The 17,070-nt window shown below is 45.9% G+C and overlaps 1 protein-coding gene across 1 annotated transcript in view; it reads right to left on the reverse strand.

Moving 5' to 3' along the window:
* Positions 1-17,070, reverse strand: part of SARDH (sarcosine dehydrogenase) — a 48,661-nt gene that overhangs the window by 2,610 nt on the left and 28,981 nt on the right. Inside the window, exons 15-21 of the mRNA XM_079961259.1 lie at positions 16,785-16,923; positions 15,407-15,520; positions 11,469-11,616; positions 7,317-7,410; positions 4,387-4,549; positions 2,680-2,848; positions 1,119-1,254 (exon numbers count right to left, since the gene is read on the reverse strand). Coding sequence (XP_079817385.1) covers positions 1,119-1,254; positions 2,680-2,848; positions 4,387-4,549; positions 7,317-7,410; positions 11,469-11,616; positions 15,407-15,520; positions 16,785-16,923 — 963 coding nt within the window. The remainder of the gene's footprint in view (positions 1-1,118; positions 1,255-2,679; positions 2,849-4,386; positions 4,550-7,316; positions 7,411-11,468; positions 11,617-15,406; positions 15,521-16,784; positions 16,924-17,070) is intronic.

Below are 17,070 nucleotides of genomic sequence, written 5' to 3' on the forward strand. Positions count from 1 at the left end.
CTAGGGTTTTGGAAAGAGAGTCTCTTCCAGCCCTACCTGGAGATGCTGGGGACTGAATCTTTTGCATTCGAAGCAGATGTTCTCCCAGTGAGATACAGCCCCTGTTCTAAGGCACACAGGGCAACACAGCTTCATCAATAAAAAGTCAACGTATCAAGTAAAAACTCCATAATTGGTCAATGACCCTAAATCCACAGCAGGGAACAGCTGAATGTCACAGTGCACCCAAGGAAACCTTATCATCATCTCATTTCGTGACAGCACAGTGTTCCCATCTCAACCTCTTGCACGTGCACACAAAAGCCCTCGTCCCTTGTGGCTTGTCCATCTGGTCCAAAACAAACTGTCAAGAGATTTCAGCTTCACCAACAATTCCTCCCCTCCCCAACACACACACACACCACCCCTCCCTCCCTCCCTTTGATGTCAAGCTCCCCCCCCCCCCCCCCCCGCTTTTCGCTTAAGGCTCCTCTGTTGCATTACTAGATGCCAGCAAAAGGGAGAAGGGAAGAGGCTAAAGGCATAGGGAAGGCAAAGTCATTAAACTGCTGGAAATCATGTCCACAGTGACAGGTGTATCTCCTTCTTGGATTGGGGAAAAGGTGGGCAGGCAGGCAGGGGCTGCTAAATAACTTTGGGGCTGTGGGGCTACTGCCCCTTCATAATTATTCATTTTAAAAGTATTTCAACTAGTTACCCTACAGCTCTCTCAACAGCTCAGGGTCAGCTCATGATGAGATTTAAAATAGGAAAGAAACAAGATATGAATAAAACACAAGAACAGCCACAAACCAATTCATCAGAGAGGGCTGCACACCACCCAGTTCTCACTCTGACTTGACCCATGGTCCCGATCTGGGGTTTCATTGTTGTGTCAACCCAGTAATAATTCTAATTAATTAACCAATTAATCAAACAACTACCCCCCCAAAAAAGAAACCTGATGCAGTTTCATTGGCGCTAACTCATGGAACCTCCCTGTACTGTTTTGTGTCAGTTTTATAAAGGCAGGAACAGAAAGCCTGCATTTTCAAGTATAATTTGCACTCCTGGCACCAAATACAGAATTGCCCACTCATCTCTATGCAACTTGGAGATGTGCTGCTTCCAAGACTCACCGGTCCACCATCAGGATCCCGGATGTAGCCATAAGCTATTGTCTTGTTGATAGCATGTCCAAAGTCTGCCCTACGAATGTGCCCAACAGCTTTGCCATTCCTGAAGATGGCCTCCAAACCAAACATTGGCACTTTTCTGGAGAGAGCAGAGAAAGCCATTAGGTAGAAAGGCATCAGGTATGATGCAAGTTTATGGCAGAGGGCAAATCATGTCAGAAACTTGCCTTGCTGCAAATTCAGGAACTGAGGAGAGAGACTAGAGCATTGAATAAACAAACATTTGCAAGTATCCAACATAAGATCCTCTCCCAGCTTATCATTTCCCAATTTCACAAAGTAATGTGTCAAAAGGTTGGATGCAATTCAGGGGCACGTTTCGAAATCTTTGCTTCGGTATTTCAAGTGCTGCTGGCATCTCCTGTTCCTTTTAGAAGGCTTCGGATATGAGATCTGTCAGCTGTCAGAAACAGTCAGTGCTAAAAAGTGCTGCACACTAGCCATCAAACTTGTTCAGAAATTAAAATACCCATGGTGCACCCACTTCTAAATGAAGGTAATTGCTAAACTACATGAAATGTGAACCATCAAAAACATCCAGTCCTTCAACACTAGCAGCGTCACACCCAGTATGTTGCCCAGGAATTCTAAGAAATGCAAAAGTCAGTGCATTTTTTAAATCAGTGATTAAAATTAGGGCAGTTTTGAAAGGTTTGGTCTGCCATCTTGATTCAAAATGGCATCCAACTGGATCCAAATATAGATAAAAACTGGTTCAGGAACCATTGTGCAAAATTTGGTTAAAATCAGGGTAGTTTTGAAAGATTCTGTCCATCATCTTGATTCAAAATAATGTCCAATTGTACCCAATCACAGATGAAAACCTGGTTCTCAGTATAATGAACTATCAAGCAAAACTTGGGGGGGGTGTTTCTGTGAATAGGTTTTGCTTAAAGTAGATCCATTACAAATCAGTAGAGCTAAGTTAAAAATGTGCATCAGCTTCAATGGGTTTACTCTGAGTAGGACTAACATGGACTAGCCTGTTGCAGATTTGATTCCAATTATAGAATACCTAATAGAAGTAGCAGTTCTAGATCCAGGTAAGTAGCCATGTTGGTCTGACATAGACGAAATGAATAAATAAAAATTTAAAAAATTCTCCAGTAGCACCTTAGAGACCAACTAAGTTTTTTCTGGGTATAAGTTTTCGTGTGCATGCATACTTCTTCAAGATAGGAAGTAGCAGTTGTTTTGCAAAGATCTGGAGAGGTTTTGACATTGACATCTGCAGAGGGCAATGGAGGAGGCTAATTTAGATTGATCCATCTCAGTATTGTCAACACTGACTCTTCAAGGTTGCAGAAAGGGACATTCCCAGCCCTGCCTGGAGATGGTGTGGAGTCCACACTTCTGCCTGGAGAGCCATGTGCTCTACTAGCTGAGTGACAGTCCTTGTCCTTTTGCAAATTAGAGAGGCCTGAAGGCCAACCTGAGAGTCTGATCAGAAATGTTGAGCTAGGTGCCATCAGATACATGCAACTGCCTACCAGTGGCTACTCACTCATCAGTGGTGAAGCAGACGAGGCGGCGGAATATTCCAGCTGCTTTCTGAGCCTCAATGGCTTCCCTCCCGAGGAAAGGGGTGTGAGTTTTGAGCTTGCATGTGAAAGCCAGGCCAGCTTCTAGGGGAGTATCATCAGGACGGAGGTCTGCATGCCAGTGCCTGTAGCCTGAGAAGAAACACAACAGCCACAGACAGACCACATAGAGATGACTCCCTGGCAATGGAAGGTAAACTCCCTCCACCCAGATCAACTCAGAAAGTGCCCAGTTTTTTGACATGCTCCCTCAGATCATCCTTACAGGACAATCAGGTTTCATCCAAACCCATTTTGAGAGACATTGGGCTTCATCCAAGCCTATTCTGAGAGAGACAACTTCATACCAGCCCACCAAATCCATGTTTCCAGCACCTAACCTACTCAGAGCAAATGCATGTTACAAATGTTACATAACAATTACAACTACTACAACTAAATTGCAACAATAATAAAATATGGGGGGGGCAGGTAATTGATCACATGATGCGGTGCATGTACATCATTTGAATGGCAATGCCCAGCAAATCTGAGGGGCCCCAGCCCCCTCAAATATTTTATTGGGGAAGCTCAAGACCCCTCAGCCGCTAGGAGTTGGCTCCTATGATAATAATAGTATTCCCAAGATAGGAAATACAATTTCAGTGATCTAGAACCACCAGAAGCTGCTATTTATCAAGTCAGACCAATAGTCTATCTAGCTCAGGAAGGAGCTTTTCCCAGGCAAATGGGGATTGAACTTGGGACATTCTGTATGCACAGCATGTGCTCTACCACTGAGCTATGACCCTTCCCCTAAGAGCTATGATGTCTCTGTGACCATAAGTAGCCTGAGAAATGGGGAAATAATCAATCAAGTCTGGGAAGCAGAAATGGAATGAGGGCAAATAAGTCTGTAGCCTCCATTATGACTGTGGGCTTTTGGCATGCACACAGAGAGAGATTCAGACACAGCTGCCAGTAGAGTTTGAATCAAAGTGGCTGTTGAGAAGGCTTAGCCTGATCCAAAATGGCAACACTCAAATAATGTTCAGAGGGGAAATCTGATTATCCCGTTATTATACAGGTCTGGGTTTCAGTGGCATCTTCACTCCATGACCACAACTAGTCAGGAATTCCAGCAGGATTTCAAGACAAACTGAAAACAAGAAAGCAGGGGTGGAGAAACCTTTGGCCCTTCAGATGTTTGAGGACTCCAAACCTCATCAGATCCAGCATAGCCAACTGTCAGAGATGGTGATGGGAGCTGAAGTCCAACAATGTCTAGAGGGCATCATGTTGTCTACCTTTGCTTCAGAGGGAACCTCTGTGCCTTCAGATGCAGATGGACTGAGTATGGCCAATGGTCATGGATTATAAGGGCTGCCTAAAATCTAGAGGGTCACAGGTTCCCCCTCTATGGGACCAAGAAGTCCCAGGTTCATCAATCCTTGGGATCTCCTGGAAGGGCTTGGAAAGCATGGATAGTCAGTATTAGCTGGCCTTTCCCATTCTGCTGCCATCTAGATGTTAATGATTTTCCAAATCCCATCAGTCCCAAACAGCAAAGCTAATAGGCAGGAATGATAAGAGGGCATTGAGAGGGCAGTGCAGGATCCCCAATATCTGAGCTAGATAGAAGTCTGTCTCCAGGCCATCACTGCAGATAGAATCAAGGACTGTCCAAATACCTTTTTCAATGCTGAGAGAGTCGATGGCCCTGTAGCCAGCATTGATGATGCCATGCCTGGCGCCAGCCTTCATAACTGACCGGTAGACCCTCACGCAGTGCTCCTTGGGGACATGAAGCTCCCAACCCATCTCTCCCACAAACGACAGTCTCATGGCACGAACCTGAGAAGGAAGAACATAGGAACTTAAAGAGGAACTTGGATGCTGGATAAGGTCAGTGGCCCATCTACCTCAGCACCATGTTCTCACAATGGTATTGTTGTTTTCCCATCCTTGCCTTAGTTTTGAAGTGGCCGGGGACCCTTGGGAATGGCTTTTCATTTATTCCAAATATCACCTCACCAGCAGCCTGACCCTCTCTGCAGCCTCACTGGGTGCCAGCACATCATTTAAAGCCTGGGGAAGATGTCAGGAAGTTAATTCATCCCACAGGGCAGCCAGGGAGGCTGTGGAGTGCTGGAGATATGTTTACGTGAGAGAGAGAGAGAGAGAGAGAGAGGGAGGGAGGGAGGGAGGGAGGGAGGGAGGGAGGGAGGAAGGAAGGAAGGAAGGAAGGAAGGAAGGAAGGAAGGAAGGAAGGACATAAAGACATGCCACCCTTGGCCAGCACCCCATGCCTAATAGGATAATCTGTCCTGTGTCTCAACTTGGGTTTTTATTCAGTGTGTCATGCTCTTCACCCCTTTCGCCCATCTACAGTCATATTTTTTTGTTCTAACTTTGCGACAGTTGGCCTACTGGTGCTAGAGACAGGAGATGGCGTGTCACCAGAGCAACTGAGTTAATACAATGGGACACCTCACAGTTGTTTTTCTCCTTCGCTCCTTGCTCTTCTGGTCCTCTGAATTTCCCCACGGGATGTATTTTAAAATAGCAGATTTATTTCCTATCCTTGAGTCCCATCAAACCCCTGGAAGGGAATGAGGCACTGACAATTACACCAGCACAATGGGGGCCTGTCAGCAGCATGATGAGCCCCCCACTCCCCGACCACCCGGAGGAATGGAGCCGTCAGCCCTGCTGATTTCCAAGCCTTCCTCCGGAGATGATCATTTAACACGACACGTTGCATTAATCTAGATTAGCCAGATGAAATATTCATGGGCTCCTAAGCGGAGGATAGCTGTTCAAATCCGTTTATTAAGGACAGGGAACAAAGTGAGACATGGAAGGAAGTGTCAAGTTATCAGCTTTGATTGGCCATGTGGAGAGTCCCTCAGCTGTCAGAGAATATAAGAAGGGCCTGGCTGCTGGATCAGGCCAATGGCCCATTCGTCCAGAATCCAGTTCTTACAGTGGCCAACCAGATGCCTCTTCTGAAAAGCCCTCAACCAGGACCCCACCACCTGGCATCCAAAGGTAGACTTTCTCTGGGTATAGAGGTCCTACTATCACAATAGATCAATCAGGACAGAGGGTCAGCTGTTCTGCTACAGTGGACAACCAGATACCCCAGTTGGAAACCTGTAAGCAGGACCAGAGCACAAAAGCAACTCTCCACCCTTACGTTTCCCAGCAACTGGCATTCAGAGGCAAAGAGGTAGAAACATTTATGAGGGACCATGGTCAGTTATCACCAGCTTCAGCCAAAAGGATCTTGGGTCATAAGGGTCTCTAGGAGAGCTCCTGCCAGTCAGATCCAGCAACACTAGTCTATGCAAGCTCAAGAACCTGGTGGCAGCTTCCTGCATCTATCCTGACAGCAGCCCCCAAAACCACGTGCTTTCCAATCACTCTTCAGCTCTGTGGCATGTGGCAAAATAACTGCAGTTTCTCCTCTCCTAGCCCTGCTTTCTGAGCTTAACCTCTGAAAATTTAAAGAAAGGGTTAATTCTTTTCCAGCTTCCCACCCACCTACAAAAAGCTCTGAACATTCACACCCCTCCTGATTAGATTGTCAACCTTCAGAAATGCTTTGCTGCGCCACTGAGAGTGTGACAGCTCCCAGCCAAGGCTCTATTGTCAGGGGAGCTCAAAATAAACCCACAATCCGCTTTCAGTTTCCCACCCCATGGCTGCTGAGGGAGTTGCTCTTTTGAGCAGAGAATTCTACTCTAGTAGCTTTTCATTTTAGACATGTCTTTTGAGAATTAACCCCCACTCCTCGTTTGTCTTTTTTAAGCCCACCAACTTCAGCGTCTCTCTTCGCTAGGCTTTAACCTATTCCCCGTCCAATTCCTGGCCATGTCTTAACAACTACAAGGCAGGAAGAAATTCAACAGGGGTAGCTCTGCTTATGGCTCTATTTCCACCCTGATAAAAGAACAAACAAACAAATCACACCACTTAATTCTGTTCAAGGCAAATCCTCTGCCAAAGGAAAATTATTTTGCCAGCTATAAGGCAATGGAACAGAGAGAAGTGCCTTATACCAAGTTAGATCTGTGGTCCAGCCAGCTCTATATTGTCCGCACTAATTAGCAGTGGCTCTCCAGGGTTTCAGGCAAGTGTCCTCCCCAGTCCCACCTGGAAATGATGGGGGTTGAACCTACGGTCTTCTGCATGCAACAGCATACAGAGGATGAGGATGAGGATAAGGGAGTCTCTCTCTATTGCATTTTTAAATGACTGCAATCCACACGCTAGGACCTTATGGTGTAGGTCGGGTTATGAAATATTAATAATAACAGGAATACGAGAATGGGGACTTTTCAGTGGTGGCTCCCTACTTATGGAAAGCTTGGGGAGATTCATCTGGCATCCAAATATATGCAATGATGGTGCCAGGTAAAAACATTCCAATTTCATCAGGCCTTTGCCTTTTTGCACAGATGGGGTGTTTTAATGTAGTTTTTTTTAAAAAAAAAGAATTATCTTTTAATATGTTGGTTTTTTATGCTGATGTTGCATGTTTTTTGTTTTGCATAAAATATCGTAAGTTGCTTTGAGTTGCCATGGCAAAAAAGCAAATCCACACTGAGATCCCTACCGTGCAGCCTGCAGCTTTCACCAGTTTGTGAGTGGAGAAAGGGAAGGCTTCATTGCTGAGGTCCGTCTCCAGGACTTCCTGCAAGACAGCGCGGCTGTGAGGAAGGAGAGGAACCCTGGTGAGGAGAATATGGCGACCAACTGCCAGGAATGACACGCACACACACACCCTTCCAACACTCCCCACAATCCCTGCCATGAGGGCCAGCCCATGATATGTTGCTGCCTGAGGCAAAGGGCAAGCTGACACCTCCTCACATTCCATACCCCAAACGCAAAGCAACTACCAAGGGCCTTCAAATTTCTTCCACTTTGGCCAATGATCCATCTCACTGTCTGCTGGGAAGGTGCCTTCCAAGTACTCTTTTTGGTGCCTGCTGAAAACATTCTTGCTTAGACAAGCCTACCTAGATGTTCAGAATGTGGACGTGTGTTTTAATATATTTTTTAGTTTGTCGCTGATTTTCATTTTTTAATGTTGTTTTAAGTGGTTTTACTAATACTTTGATTGTTTCGTTCTCTTTTTAAACTTTTTTTGGGGGGTATCTCTTTTACAGTCAGGTGCTGTGCAAATGTCATTAAATAAAATGAGTAAGCAAATGTTAAAATGACATGGGCCAACTCCAGCAAAATCCATAGAATGTTACATACATACACCAGTCATGTATAAGAAGGAAAACTGAGCGGGGGCAACGTCAAATAACTGGATCATTGAATGCCTTGCCAAGGCTTCAGTTCTCTATGATGTAGCCTATCCATAAGTAAGCATGAGAAGCTGGAGGTCTGACACTGACATCACTTCTATTTGCATAGCTGATACAGGGGGCCATCCCTTGCCAGTATGATTATGTTTAGTTTGGCCTCTTACACTTCTGCTTTATGTTAGATGTTAGGAAACAGCCAGAGCCCATAAGAGCATAAGAGCCCACTGGATCAAGCTGATGTCCCATCTAGTCTGTTCCCACACTGACCAAAGAGATGCTCCAATGAGAAACTAGCAAGCAAGACCTGAACACAACAACATCCCCTCCTGGAGTTTCCAGTAACTGGTAGGCAGAAGAATCACTGCTCTGACCATGGAGGTGGAGCATAGCCATTGTGGCTAGTAGCCATTGATAGCCCTCTCCTCTTCCATGAATTTGTCCAATCCTTTTTTTAAAGTCATCTAGGTTGGTGGCCATCTCTTCCTCCTGTGGAAGTGAGCTCCATAGTTCAACAACATGCTGTGTGAAGAAGGACTTTCTTTCTCCCAAACTTCCCCTTGCCATCCCATCAGACATTAGGCTTTAAGGTCTTCCCAATAGAGGGCAATCTTCAAGCTGGCAGCAGTAAAGAGCATAGCTAACTAGCCCCAACTCATTCCTGTTTTAAATGGAATTCTCCAACACCGCTTCTCAGAATGTGGCTTCAGAGCAGGGGAAGGGATTCTTAGAATCATAGAATCGTAGAGTTGGAAGGGACCCCACGGTAGGAATGTACCCCAAGGCAGGAATCTCAACTAAAGCATCCATGACAGATGGCCATCCAACCTCTACTTGAAACCTCCAAGATAGAGTACACCACCTCTTGTGGTAGAACTTTCCACTGTTGAACAGCAATTACTGTCAGAATGTTCTTCCTGATGTTTAGCTGATGTTTCTTGTAACTTGAAGCCATTGGTTCAGGTCCTCCCCTCCAGAGCAGGAGAAAACAAGCTAGCTCCATCTTCCATGTGACAGCCCTTGAAATATTTGAAGGTGGCTATCATAACTCCTCTCAGTTTCCTCTTTTCTAGGCTAAACATACCCAGCTCCCTCAACTGTTCCTCATAAAGCATGGTTTCCAGACTTTCCTGCTAACATTGAAAATCTTAGTTCCTCCATAATCTGTGGTAATGAGTGCTCACTTTCTTTAAACATGCCAGGAAAGCTTTTGAGGATCTTCCTGTCCCACCCTGAATAAGCTGACACAGAAAAGTGACAGGAGCCAGAGATTATCTTTAGTGGACCAGGATATTTTGGGGCCCACTGAGCATAGGGTCCCTTGGCACATCACAGACGCCAGCGCACCAAGGCTGACAAGCAATTGCTGTCCCCTGAGGATCTGCTCTGGGCTGATGAAACAGGATGCCATTAACACAGCCATGGGCAGCATTATGAAAATGAAGGGTGTGAATGCAAGGATAATGAGTGGAAATCCTCTTAGACTCCAGTTGCAAAGCTTTGCCTGCCCTCAGAAATGTGCCATCACAGAGACAGCTGGCAAGAAAGGGCCCTCAGAAAGCTAATCAGGAGGAAAAGGAAAGCTCCAGAGAGACATGATACGTGCTCCACAGGGAATCTCTTGGCCGATTTTGGGAGAGTGTCAGCCTTGCATGGAGAAGGTCCCAAGGTTCGATCCCCAGTGGAATCTCCAGGTAGGGGTGTGACAGGCCTATGTCTGGAATCCTGGAGGCCTGCTGCCAGTCAGCATAGATAATACTGAGCTGGATAGACCATTGGTCTGACTTGAGATAAGGCAGCTTCCAAGAGTTCTCTTGAAAGAGGGATCAGTTGTTAAACCACTCTGCGAACAGTAGCTCTCTGAGGGGAACAGAGGTCTCCTTGCAACTCTCAGCACCCTAAAAAAAACCACAGTTCCCAGGTGGTAGGAGAGTCAGTATGGTGTAGTGGTTAAGAGCGATAGACTCGTAATCTGGGGAATAAAGTTCACTTCCCTGCTCCTCCACATGCAGCTGCTGGGTGACCTTGGGCTAGTCACACTTCTCTGAAGTCTCTCAGCCCCACTCACCTCACAGAGTGTTTGTTGTGGGGGAGGAAGGGAAAGGAGAATGTTAGCCACTTTGAGACTCCTTCAGGTAGTGATAAAGCGGGATATCAAATCTAAACTCCTCTTCTTCTTCTTCTTTGTGAGAAGTCATGCTTGCTTAAAGTGGTACAATACTGCTTTGAACATATAGTGCAGACAGAATCTCAGGATGTAAAATTAAGCAGCTGACAAGATAATCAATATGCTACTGTGGAATACTGAAGACCAAAGGAAGGTGTGTGAGTGTGTGAGTGTGGGTGGGTGTGGGTATAAATACATGTGCAAGAGAAGGGAGAAAAGGAAAGGGGGAGGCCACCACCCCACTTTTCCTAAATAGCATTTGTGAAGTCACCATAATTCTGTAGATATAAGAGCATAAAATATGCCCTGCTGGATCAGACCAAAAGCCCATCTATTCTAGCATCCTGTTTTCTCAACGCCTAACCAGATGTCCATTATGGGAAACCCTTGCAAGCAGGATCTGAGCACAACAGAAACTCTCCCCACTTGGAAATCCCAGTGAAGGAAGAACATAAGAAGAGCCTGGGTGCTGGATCCAGCCAAAGGATGCCCATCTCACCCCGTCTTCTCAATAGGAAGTCCACAAGCAGGAGCTGATATGGGTACTTTCCATCTAAGACAATCCCCAAACTAGAAATTTACAAAGCCCTCTTGATCAATTTCTCAAACTCATTGAAATCCGTTTAACTGCTGCCAAAAAAAAAAAAAAATCAGTGGGTATTTCACCTGGCCATGGAACATTAAAATTGAGGATGAGGGGGTGTTGGCTCTTGAGATTTTTTTTTAGAGCCTCCAAATCCAGAGCCCCATGGAACAGAGGAAACAGTCTTATACCTAATTTACAGGTAGGTGTTGGTCTGCTGTAGTTGAAACAAAATTAAAAAATTCCTTCCAGTAGCACCTTAGAGTCCAACTAAGATAGTTATTGATATGAGCATTCGTGTGCATGCATACTTCTTCAGATACCAATTTATAACATTAAAAATGCATTATAAAAATGTGACACCAGATGGTACTGTAGAGCAGAATCCAAAGTCAATGGCAGATTGCCTTGGGAGCGTTTTCTCCCCTATAGCATTTTTTTCCCATAGTGTTTTTTTATATCTGTATAGATCCAGCCCTAGTCAGGCTACTGAGTTACATCTAGCTCAATATCATCTACTCAATATTGACTGACGGCAGGTTCTCCAGGGATTCAGAGATAAGTCTCTCCCAGACCCACCTGGAGATGCCACTGGGGAATGAACCACCAAGTGTATACAACAAATATCCTAATTTATTCAGTCATGGGTTAAAAAGAACAACCAGTCTACCCCTGGGTCCATTTCCCACCTGTGACTCTCACCTGTACGGCCCCTGGATGCTGATCATTCCAAGCTGTTCTGACTGGTCAATCAACTGGCACTGGAACTTCTTGTCCTGCAGGACTGTCATGATATGGGACCAGTTGTGCTGTGCTACTGCTCCTCCAATTGCAAGGTAGTAGCCATCCCCTAGGAAGAAGGACAGGTAATATTAAATAGGCATCTTGCTGCTTATCTACTACAGAGTCTGGTTCAAGTTCCTTGTATTAATTAACAAAGCCCTGAACAGCTTAGGTCCAAGGAACCTCAGGGATCCCCTGAGTCCTTCTATTCCAGCTCCATCACTGAAATCATCTGCAAGAGTGCCATTTGTCATACCCCTGAGTTGGTGAAGCTTGTTTGACAAGAACAAGAAACTGAACCTTGATTGTCATTCCTGTGAAATGCTCTGCCAATGAAGATTGAGCAGGTGCCTTCTGTGCCAACGTTTAAATGCCTGTTGAAAACTTTCCTATTCCACCAGACCCATGCAAGCAATTAAGAGCGCATCCTTCCACAATAGTCAACTGGTGCTTGCTTTTAACTGTTTATGGTTTTATTTTATGGTTTTATTGCTGTAAACCACTTTAATATTTTTTAAATGATATACAAATACTTTTATAAATAAATGCGTTTAACAGCACCTGGATTCCGATTTGTGGGGCGAGGTCTCCATCTGTCAGAAAGAGAATATGGACTTACCTGAATCCAGAGAGGGATTTCCATCTTGGATGTGAGTCCTGGAAGACCTGCTCCCTGCCTTGCAGGCTTTTCCCCACCTAGCCTGGGAAGGTGGGTCTCCAAATAACTCCAGCTACAAAAGCTGAGACTGCTGAATAGATTTTTTGGGTTGGAGCAGTGTTTAGGGTTGGGGGGGGCAGGGGGCTGTTCTTATTTATATTATTTTTTTGGTATCTTTATATTTACATCTCACTATGATTTGGGTGGAAATTGCTTGACCTGGTGTACTTTTAGATGTGTTTTATTGCTTATGACTATTTTGTGTCACATTCATTGCTCCACCCACTTTTGCCTCTCATCCCACCCACCACAGGTATGTGGCCCCAGAAGCATGGAAGGTGAGCATGTTGTCATCTTGGATGCTTTCTCGGTGGGCTTCCTGAAAGCAGGCATCTCTCTGGCACTGGGACCAGGGTGCTGAATTTGTCATGCCTCCAGAGCAGACAGCTGGTGCCCAGTGGAGCTGTTGGGGTGGAATGCAGGGAGCCCAGCAGGGAGCCTTAACCAATGGCAAGGAAAGCCAGCTTAATTCCAGAAGACCCTGATGAATCTAGTCCAGCATCCTATTGTCTCCATGGCCAACCAGGTGGCCCTAAAGCAGGACCCAAGCACAAGAGCACTCTCCCCTACCCACTAGTATTCAGAAGCATTGCTGCCTCCAACAATGGAAGCAGAACTTAAGAGCGAAAGGTCAACCAAAAGCCTATCTTGCCCAGCATCCTGTTCTTACAGTGGCCAACCAGATGTGCCATTGCAAAGCCCACAAGCAGGACCTGAGCACAGCAGCACTCTCCTTACTTGTAATTCCCAGCAATTCAGAGGCATACTGCCTCAGACAGCAGAGGGAGGACATAGACATAGTGGCTAGTGTCCATCAATAGCCCTCTATGTAAGTTGCTGGCCATCATTGTCTCCTGCACAAGGGAGTTCCACCGTTTAACTATGCACTAAATAACAAAGTCATTTTTTATTTGTCCTGAATCTTCCAGCATTCAGTTTCATTGGATGTCCACAATTTCTGGTGTTCCAATAGAGAGAGAAACATTTATCTACCTGCTTTCTCAATGACATGTATTATTTTATTTCCACCAGGTAGCATTTTCTTTCTTTTGTCCCTATCCTTCTCCCAGGGCAACACAGGAGGATGTGCACACACCAGACAGGTAAAGCACATTTCCCCCAAAAGAACAATGGGAACTGTAGTTTAAGCATGCTGTGAGTTATAGCTCTGTTAGGTAAACTACTGTTGCCACGTGGGGAGGACTGGGGCTTTGAATGTTCTGTAAATGTATGATGTGTGTGCAGTCTGAGACTAAGAGGGAGAAAGAAGATGAACGGCAAGTCCACCCTCAAGACGGAAGCCAGGGAGGTGGGAGTGGCTGAGAGCAGACTGAGCCCTGTTAGCCCCAGTGAGTCAGCCTCCACCAGGCTTCATCTAGCTGAGCTCCATTTTACATCTGGACTCTCCTTCCTTGAATGTTTTGCAGCAGCAATTGGATGGCCATCTGTCAGGGATTCTTAACTGTGATTCCTGCATTGCAGCAGGGGGTTGGTCTAGATGACCCTTGGAACCCCTTCAAACTCTCCAATTCTGTGATGTAAGGTCAAGTAAGAAATGCTCCCTCCAGCTACCCATTTTAGCTTGCCAGTAATTGTGCAAATCCACTCACCGGCTGATTTATTTTTAATTTGCCCTTAATTATTCCAAATAAGGGCTGTAGGAGCGGTCACGGGTGCACCTACCCGTCAGCCCAGAGACAGTAGATGCAGCAAGGGTTGACAGAAACTCAATAAGCACCTTTCAGTTTGCAAAAAGGCCTCAAAGGAGGAGTGTTTAATTAGGTTATGCTGGCTGCTGGATGGAGCCTGGGGGTGGGGTGGGGGGAGACATGGCCAGCCTGGTGTCTAGTCATAGGTAATGAAATCACCATTCACACCAGCCACCTGCCATCCAAAAAAATTAAGGAGGCTGTCATGTCAAGGTCCAGGACAGAAAAAGACGTGACTGGCATTCTCATTCCTGCTGTGCTGAGAATGACTTCATTTGGGTCTGGTGTGAGGGAGAGCAGTCCTGCAAGGTAGGTGAGGAGGAAAGAAGTAAGGGAGGAGGGTGCCTCCATCAAGCCCCCTCCTGTGTAGATTTCCAAGTGTCATCAAGACTCAGATTGTGAGGCTGGAGCTGCCTGTTCCCTCCTGTCCTGGCTGTTGGCACCAGTTCTATGCTCCTGGATCTGATTTGGTGGATGGGGGGGGGGAGGGCAGTGTGCTTCAGTGGGTGGAAGACTGCTCTTTATCAATGGCAAGACAGCCAGAACCACCACTGACACCAGCTGCAACTTTTAAGAATGGTAACCTTAAAAACTTGGCCTGGTGCTTGCTTTCCCCTCTTCCCTCCTGCTCCTTTTTCCTCATGTGCCATGTCTCTTTATAGCTTGAAAGCCCAAGAGGTCAGGGAACCATCTTAAAACTGATTTCTAAAAGTCCTCCTGAAAACCCATTTTTGGCAAGACGGCTCTTGCACTAAGCACTAGAATTCTCACCCACAAGAAGCAGTGATGGCAATCAACTTGGATGGCTTTGGAAAAAAGAGGACTAGACTAATTCATGGAGGAAAGGGCTTTCAATGGCTACTAGCCATGAAGACTGTGTGTCCCCTCAGCTGTCAGAAGAGAGATTCAACAGACTGGCTCTTGTGTCCCCTGGATTGCTGGGACCTGCCCTCCTCCAGACCCCACCAAATGTTTCAAGAGTTGCCCACCCAGCTCCTGTCCACACCAAGACTTCTGAAATATACATGGAGTCGTGCTCTTTATTCAGCTCGTAGTAGCAATGAATGAAACTTTCCCCAAAACATCTAGCTATATATACATTATTTACACAATGGGCCCCGTGTGATTGGCTAATTCCAGGCTGCTCCTGTAGGCCAATCAGGTTGTGGATTCACTTCCTCCAGGAGCCTGATTGGCTGCTCCTGCAGGCCAATCAGGCCACTGATTCACTTTCACCTGGAGCTGGATTGGTTGGCTCCTGCGGACCAATCAGGCTGCTGCATTTTGGATCCTATTGTTCTAGAATTCAGCTCAGTACATAACAACTTCCAATCTAACTGCAGCTCTACTCAAACAGAGTGCTAAGAAAAACCAGCATCTAATTGGTTTAAAATAATCAAGGATCAGTGTTGTTGCCATTGCTGTTTTACCTTCAAAGGCAGGTGCCAGCGCAGAGTCCTGTGTGCCGGGGTCTATTGCACTAACGGTCAGATCACTTTCGACTCCCCCACGCATATTCAGCATGCAGGTATAAACTGTTGCTCCTGAAACAGAAGCCCCAGACCTTTTTTTAATCCCCAAATCATTCCATAAAAGCAGCATCTGGAAGCAGGAATGTATGCATATGCAAAGTCATTTAAAACACAGAAGGAATCCAAAGAGAGAAGCCCTGATAACACTTTACTGGGAAAAGCAAATGAAAACAGGGTATTAATGTGAGAAGAAAGGAATGGAGAGGTTGGCCTTGTACACAGCATAAATTTAGACATTCAATCAAACGCACAGAGGGGAAAAAACTCCCTCAGAACTACAAAGCCAGTCAGAGCATGTGCTAACTCAGTAATGTCATGCCACCCTTCCTGGTTGCTAAGCAACATTTCCACTTGTACCCCTCTTGGCTAGCTAACTAACAAAATTAACCCTTAGGCTACAAAGTGAAGGATCCTTGCCTTTGCTCTTCCATTAGGGGAGAGGAGGTGTGAGGGAAACAATTCCATTAGGATTTATCTGAATTGTTCAATAACTAAACAGTCTCCTTTTAGCTGAGGTAACAATTAGCTGAAACAAGACAGAAATGGATTTGAATGATGAGAAAGGAAATTCCAACCAAACATTAGGAAATGCTTTGTGACAGGTGGTGGACTCACCTTCATTGGAGGTGTTTAAAGAGAAGCTGTCGGGAATTCTTTAACTGTGATTTATGTAAATGCAGGGAGTTGTGCTAGATGCCCAACAGTACAATTCTATGATTCTGGGACTTTAAAAATGGGGTGAAAGGCAGATGTATTATGAGGAAAAAATGAGTAAAAGTTTGTATGCATCTCCCTTAAAAACACACACACACACACACCACACATTTCTTTCCTGGTGGCGTTGATTTCCAATAGGACTGTGCGCCGAATTCAGTCAAAGCCTGAATCCCAAACTGAATAGATTGTGATCTCCTGTAGTTAGTTGCTAAGAGGCAAGTCATCCCAGCCACTGCAATTGCCACTGGTAGGCTTGTGCTCCCATGAATTCCTATAATCCCCTCTTAAAGCCATCACAAGCAGAGCCAAATCAACACAGGCTGCAGCTCTCAAAGAGATGCCTGCGTCCTTTGGGGTATTCAAACCTCCTCCCGGGCACAGAGCCCTTTGTTTGAAAGCAACCTCCCCAGCTTGATTGGCAGAAGCCTTGGCTGAACGTTATCATTAACTGGGAGGGGATTATGTGCCTGATGCAGGAGAAGGCATTGATGACATTGGCAGCGCCAGCAGAACGCCGCTGGAAATAAGAGGGTGGGATGGTGGGGAGGGGGGTGGGTACCTGGAGGCTTGGAAACGTCAGCCGTAAACAGCCAGTCAGCTGCCCTCTTGGCCTCTGGGCCGACGAGGTAGAATTTCCCAAAGTAAGACATGTCGAACACCGCCAGGGCATTTCGGCAGGTTAAGCATTCGTTCCTGATCTAAAACCGGGGAAGGAAAGAAAACAGAGCCATGGGGTGATGGGGGCACATGGCAGGCAGGCTTGGTCACGTTGAAAGGGAGAATCAAGGGGCATGTAAGAAGTCACTCAAGGTGACAAGAGAAGAAAAGAAAAGGGACCTGTGATT

Source organism: Podarcis cretensis, assembly GCF_951804945.1.
Source record: "Podarcis cretensis genome assembly, chromosome: Z".
Classification (NCBI taxonomy): domain Eukaryota; kingdom Metazoa; phylum Chordata; class Lepidosauria; order Squamata; family Lacertidae; genus Podarcis; species Podarcis cretensis.